Source organism: Mandrillus leucophaeus, unplaced genomic scaffold (genome assembly GCF_000951045.1).
Source record: "Mandrillus leucophaeus isolate KB7577 unplaced genomic scaffold, Mleu.le_1.0 Scaffold106, whole genome shotgun sequence".
Taxonomy (NCBI): Eukaryota; Metazoa; Chordata; class Mammalia; order Primates; family Cercopithecidae; genus Mandrillus; species Mandrillus leucophaeus.
The window spans coordinates 686,145-693,138 of NW_012098765.1; the positions used below are offsets into that span (position 1 = coordinate 686,145).

Sequence of the window (6,994 nt, forward strand, 5' to 3'; positions counted from 1 at the left end):
GGTCAGGTACTCCAGGGGCGGCGCCAGCAGCTCCTCGGGCGCTGGGGCTGCGGGGCTTACGGAGGTGGTGGGCGGGGGGATGGAGAAGAGCTCCGTGAAGTTGGGCACCGAGTCGCTGATAAATGTCACGTTCCCATAGACGTGCTGCGGAAAGGCCTTGTCAGCGGATTGGTTCCCTCCGGGTCCAGGGACTCCAGCCGATGCGATCTGCGACGTGCGCACGTGGTACGGGAAGTTCTTGTTGGCCGCTGATGGGCGGGTCATGATCTGAGGCCAGGGCCAGGAGCAGGTGTGAGAGGCACTGTCAGGCCGGAGGCTGTCCCCATAAACTTGGGGTTCGAAGGATTCCCTTTCAGTTGACATCCCCCACACTTCCTGAAGCCATTCACACTGGATTAGGTGCCCCCTCTGGGCTCTCAAAGTGCCCTGGATCCTCACCTTTTCCCTTCAACACAACTCGACCTGTGCTTCCTCCATCAGAGCCCTGATCACTGAGCTATCACTGACTGGTTAGAGTCAGCGTCCTGCACTGTATGATAGCCACTGGCTGCATGTAGCTTAAATTTCAACAAAATAAATTTTAAATGTTGGTCAGTCACACTCCCCAATACACACTCACTATGCCCTACCCACATTCAAGTGCTCAACAGTCACATATGGTTAGTAGCTCCCATATTGGAAAGTGCAGATAATAGAATATCTTCATAAATACAGAAAGTTCAACTGGACAGCAACTAATAGACTCTAAAATGTCTCCATGAGGCAGGAACCAGACTCTTCTGTTCCCTACTGAGTCCCTAGTACCTTCTAGAACCATGCCGGCACATATAAGCCTTCAATAAATATTGGTGGGCCGGGCGCGGTGGCTCACGCCTGTAATCCCAGCACTTTGGGAGGCCGACCTGAGTGGCTCACCTGAGGTCAGGAGTTTCAGACCAGCATGGCCAACATGGTGAAACTCTGTCTCTACTAAAAATACAAAAATTAGCCAGGTGTGGTGGTGCACCTATGATCCCAGCTACTCTGGAGGCTGAGGCAGGAGAACCCTGCTTGAACCCAGGAGGTAGAGGTTGCAGTGAGCTCAGCTCATGCCACTGCACTCCAGCCTGGGTGACAGAGCAAGATTCCATCTCAAAAAATAAAATAAAATAAAATAGTAAAATAAAATAAAATAAATATTGGTGGAATGTAGGGATGTCTGGTACCAGTTAGTCTGATAGGCCGTGAGGGCAGGGACTGGTTGTGACTCCCTCGCCATATTCCAGAAGCCTAACACAGCTCCTCTAAGGTTGTGCTGTAAAAATGAACAAGGAGCTGAAAGCAATGAGCAGTGGGATACCCAGGTGGAGCTGTGCTGAGCTAACGTGAGCATCCTTAGGAAGGAAGCTGGCTGAGATACAGCAGGAAGGGCACTGCGCTTGCCGTTCTGAGCCTGCATCCTGCCTGTGGGATCTGTAGCTCACTGAGTGTGGGATCTGCGGCATGTTGATTAAACTCCCTGAGCCTCGCTGTGGGGAAAAGGGATTGTAGCGCCTACTTGGAAAGATGAAAGGGTGGAAATGAAAACCACTGGTGCAGAGCCCGGCACATGGTGGGTTCTCAGCGTTTCTTCTCTTTCTGTCCCTTTCTGACTTCCTGCAGAGCTTCAGCATGGACCGGCCTGGGAAGGTGAGCAAGTCTGTACCTAAGTCAGGCTCTGAGGCAAAGGATGGGGACCTGTCCCCTCCCTTAGTGGCTGGGCCCACTCCCTACACAGTGTATGTTGTAGATCCCTGGAGTCAGAAGCTGGGACACTTGGTCATGCCTGTTTCCCTTTCTGGTTCCCCTTCATTTCAGACCTTGTGGTCTGCTGGAGAAGGACAGGATTCAAAGTATTTGCCTGCCGCCAAAGGCCACGGAGCCCTAGCATGTCACTTCTCCTCTCTGGGCCTTAGCTTCCCTGCTCTGTGTAATGGGAACAACGTCAATTATCCACCCTCTCCTGGAGCTGCTCTGACAATTAAACAAAGGGCAGGAATAAATGCATATGGATGTTCCTAGAATGAAACAGACTGGTTCAAGACAGGTGTCCAGTGAACAACTGATGAATAAATTAATGACTATTAGAACTGTCACCAAGAATGTCAGATAGGATGTGAACCCAGGTAAAGAACAGATGTGGTGGGGTCCGGGTGCAGTGGCTCATGCCTGTAATCCCAGCACTTTGGGAGGCCGAGGTGGATGGATCATGAGGTCAAGAGATAGAGACCATCCTGACCAACATGGTGAAATCCCATCTCTCCTAAAAATACAAAACTTAGCCAGGCACACGCCTGTAGTCCCAGCTACTCTGGAGGCTGAGGCAGGAGAATCACTTGAACCTGGGAGGCGGAGGTTGCAGTGAGCCAAGATTGTGCCACTGCATTCCAACCTGGTGACAGAGTGAGACTCTGTCTCAAAAAAAAAAAAAAAAAAAAAAAAAGCTTCACCCTGTGCCACCCCAGCTGCTTCTTCCTGAACAATGGCCTGTGATGGCAGAATGTGGGCGGGGGCAGGGGGAGAGTGGAGAGATCAAGGATAGTGGGGAAGGCAGTGGGGATACAGAAGAGAAATGGAAGAATCTGGGGACACAGGGTCAGGAATGGAAATGGGAAGGGAGGGCAAAGAGAGAGTATGGGGGTTGAGGAAAGAAGCCAGGACACAAGGTAGGAGAGAGGAACGGAAGAAAATGGACATGGGCCCCGAGAGGTGGCTCAGGCCTGTAATCCCAGCACTTTGGGAGGCCGAAACGGGTGGATCACCTGAGGTCAGGAGTTCGAGACCAGCCTGACCAACATGGTGAAACCCCATCTCTACTAAAAATACAAAAAATTAGCCGCACATGATGGCGGGCACCTGTAATCCCAGCTATTTGGGAGGCTGAGGCAGAAGAATCACTTGAACTCGGGAGGCAGAGGTTGCAGGGAGCTGAGATCGAGCCATTGCACTTCAGCCTGGGAGACAGAGTGAGATTCTGTCTCAAAAAAAAAGAAGAAAATGGACTCTGAGGGGCACAGTAGAGGAGCCTGCAGGAAGCAAGCGGGCGCTCAATAAAGGAAGAATAACTAAAGGGAAAATGGATCAAGACCTCAGAACAGGAGGTCCAGCAGATCAGGTGTAGGAGCCTCACGCATCTTCTGCCCTCGAGTCCTCCCCTCCGCCCCCACGGATGCCCATCCTCACCAGGAACACGCCATGGGCGTACAAGTGGATCCCCAGCTGGATGCCATTGACAATCTTCTCCCGGGCCCACTTGGGGATGCCGAAATTGGCAATCAGGGCCATGACAGGAACCGCAAAGAACCTGAAGGGGGAGTATTGGGTCAGCAGAGACACTGCTCCTGTCCTCCACCCCACCCTATAGCCCCGCCTCCCCTGCCATGTACACACACAGACCCCAGGCAGGTCCCAAACTGGAGAGAACCCAGTGTGACCTTCAGAAGCCAGAGACTGAAATGGGGCAGGACTGGACTGGGAAATTCTGAGGGGCAAGAATGAGGTTCAATTTAACTCAGTTCCACACCACCCCAAATCCTGGCATCTAATAAGAAATCAACAGATAGGGCGGAATGGTGGCTCACGCCTATAATCCCAGCACTTTGGGAGGCCGAGGCAGGCAGATCACCTGAGGTTAGGAGTTCGAGACCAGCCTGACCAACATGGCAAAATCCTATCTCTACTAAAAATACAAAATTAGCTGGGTGTGGTGGCATGCACCTGTAATCCCAGCTATTTGGGAGGCTGAAGCAGGGGAATCACTTGAATTCGGGAGGCAGAGGCTGCAGTGAGCGGAGATTGCACCACTGCACTCCAGCCTGGGCAACAAGAGCAAAACTCCATCTCAAAAAAAAAAAAGAGCCAGGCGCAGTGGCTGACACCTGTAATCCCAGCACTTTGAGAGGCCAAGACGGGTGGATCACGAGGTCAGGAGGTCGAGACCATCCTGGCTAACACAGTGAAACCCTATCTCTACTAAAAATACAAAAAATTAGCCGGGCATGGTGGCAGGCGCCTGTAGTCCCAGCTACTCGGGAGGCTGAGGCAGGAGAATGGTGAACCCAGGAGGTGGAGCTTGCAGTGAGCAGAGATAGTGCCACTGCACTCTAGCCTGGGGAACAAAGCGAGACTCTGTCTCAAAAAAAAAAAAAGAGAAATCAGGCCAGGCGTGATGGCTCATGCCCGTAATCCCAGCACTTTGTGAGGCCAAGGCAGGTGGATCACCCGAGATCAGGAGTTCCAGACCAGCCTGGCTAATATGGTGGAAACCACATCTCTACTAAAAATACATAAATTAGCTGGGCATGGTGGCATGTGCCTGTAGTCCCAGCTACTCGGGAGGCTGAGGCAGAAGAATCGCTTGAACTCGGGAGGCGGAGGTTGCAGTGAGCTGAGATCATGCCACCGCACTCCAGTCTGGGCGACAGAGCAAGACTCCGTCTCCAAAAAGAAAAAAAAAGTACATATTTGATGAATGAATGAACAAAAGATAATAAGAAGTAAGGACTTATTGCATGCCAGTCCTGTTTCTAAGCATTTGACATACATAAACTCATTTAACTCTCACAGTGACTCTATGAGGCAGATAAAATTTCCATCTCCATTAAAAGGTGAGGAAACTGAGGCAGAGAGAAGTTAATGGGTTTGTCTGAGGTCACATCATCTATAAACTTTAGAGCTGGGATCTGAACCTGGGCAGTCTGGCTCAGAATCTGCCAACCTTATTGCTATGTTATGGTGAACCATAATAATTAAAATAGTTTTGGGTGTTTTTTCATTTTGTTTGTTTTATTTTGTTGTTGTTGTTTTGTTTGTTTGTTTTTGAGATGAAGTCTCACTCTGTTGCCCAGGCTAGAGTACAGGGGCACGATCTCAACTCACTGCAACCTCAGTCTCCCAGGTTCAAGTGATTCTCCTGCTTTAGCTTCCTGAATAACTGGGAGTACAGGCGTGCACCACCATGCCTGGCTAATTTTTTTGTATTTTTAGTAGAGACGGCGGTTTACCATGTTGGCCAGGCTGGTCTTGAACTCCTGACCTCAAGTGATCCACCCATCCTGGCCTGTCAAAGTGCTGGGATTACAGGCATGAGCCACCGCACCCAGCCTACAATAGTTTTTACTGAACATTTACTATGTGCCAGACACGCGGCCCTCATGTAGTGGCCTATGCTTGCTCAAGATATCCCTTTGAGGAGATCCTGTTGTTTTATGGGTAAACCTGATGGACTTCTTGTGAAAGTAATTTTCCACAAAGTGAGTAAGTGTCAGATTCTGGGTGACAGCTGCCTGAGTGAAAAGCCCATCTTCCTCACTATGGAGGGTCTGAGATGGGAGGCAACCACTTCTGGGGAGCCCCGAGAGGGAGGCAGGGACAGGCTGGGGCCCACCAGTTCTCACCAGAGGGTATAGGCAGCAAAGAAGGGCACATAAAAAGGCTGCTTCTCAGGAAAGTGTCGCAGTGAGACGAGCACAGCATAGCAGAACCACACGTAGGCCGCCACCTGCAGTCCGATGAGCCCGTAGCCGGCCGGCGACTCATACGTGTACAGTACCTGGCCCGGGTCAAAAAACTGGACCCGCGGGAGAGGGTCCATCACAGCCTGGCCTCCTCCCCTCTATTAGGGTCCCCGGACCCCACCCTTGGGCACATGGGAACAGAGGTACTCCGTCAGAACAGAAGCAACAGGAGAGCCAGGCATGGAGACAGAAGCATATCGAGGTAGAGAGAGAGGGTGAAAAAGACAGGAAGAGAATAAATCAGTTACTGTGTGCTCAACACGGGGCTAAACACCTCTCATGTGTGAGTTTTTCCATCAGCATCAACTCAACAAGGTAGGTCTTATTATTGCTCCATTTCACAGAAGAGGAAACTGAGGCTAAGAGGGAAGCCCTTTGGCCAAAGCCATATAGAAGAGAGAAAGCCTTAGAGGAGCCCCAGGGGTTAGGTAAGATCCTCCCAATTTTCCAAGAAGAAAATGGGCCCAGAGACAGGGGTCGTCACCCAAGGTCAGGCAGCTAGGAAGTGGGAGAGCTGGTGTGGAATCCAGGTCTGTGTGACTCCTGAACTCTTAGTCACGATATTGAGCATAAATGTGACAGACAGTGAGAGACAGAGGGAGGAGAAAGAAAGCTGCTGCGGGATGGTGAAGAGAGGAGGAATCACTTAGACAGATGAAAAAGCAGAAAATCAAAGAGCGGGAGAGAGAGCGAGCCAGCAGGAGCGCAATGTGGGCAAGGGCGAGCAGACAGGTCAAGGGGGAGGCGGTGCTAAAAGCAGGGGAAGGCGGGGCCTGACCAGGGGCCAGTGGGACTCACTTCCGCCTCATAGATGAGCAGCACCACATGAGTGAGCGTGTAGAGGGTCATGTAGACAGACAACTTCACGGAGCCCGCGTGGCTGATGCGGCCCCTGGCGGCAGGCCATGAGGGGAGACAGCAGGGTGGGGGCCGTCAGGGAGGAGGATAGGCCTACCCCCTCCCCCACCCTGCCCCTGTCCTGCTCCCCCATCAGCCGCCCCACGAGCACGCCCTGCCCGGGCACCGTGTCACCGTGAATCCCTTCCCCAGGAGGATGAGCATCAGCAGGAAGATGAGGAAGCTGGAGGAGAAGAGCAGCTTGGCTGGGAGAAGGGAGGAGGGGGCGGCTCAGAGCCAGGCTCAGACCCGATGCCCGACCTGAACCCTGGGCTCCACCCTCTCCCCACCCAGATTCTTTCTCACCCAAGATCTTCACACTCTCGTTGCCAATGCCATCGGTGGCATACTGACCCCAGTAGATGCAGAAAAACAGAAGGCTCAGAACTGGGGGGAGGATGGGCAGAGAAGAAAGGATAGAAAGCAGCTGTGGGGCATCACTGTCCTCTAGCACTGCCATCCAAGTGGTCTGAACCCCGCCTCCTCCCTCAGGACTCCAGACCTTCTACCCCCACTCACCTGCTAGGAGAATCTGGAGTACAGCCCCCAACCCTGCTCCCCCA

The 6,994-nt window shown here is 52.2% G+C and overlaps 1 protein-coding gene across 1 annotated transcript in view; it reads right to left on the reverse strand.

Moving 5' to 3' along the window:
• Window positions 1-6,994, reverse strand: part of TMEM145 (transmembrane protein 145) — a 16,419-nt gene that overhangs the window by 1,240 nt on the left and 8,185 nt on the right. Inside the window, exons 9-14 of the mRNA XM_011984099.1 lie at window positions 6,738-6,818; window positions 6,559-6,637; window positions 6,333-6,426; window positions 5,415-5,587; window positions 3,202-3,322; window positions 61-267 (exon numbers count right to left, since the gene is read on the reverse strand). Coding sequence (XP_011839489.1) covers window positions 61-267; window positions 3,202-3,322; window positions 5,415-5,587; window positions 6,333-6,426; window positions 6,559-6,637; window positions 6,738-6,818 — 755 coding nt within the window. The remainder of the gene's footprint in view (window positions 1-60; window positions 268-3,201; window positions 3,323-5,414; window positions 5,588-6,332; window positions 6,427-6,558; window positions 6,638-6,737; window positions 6,819-6,994) is intronic.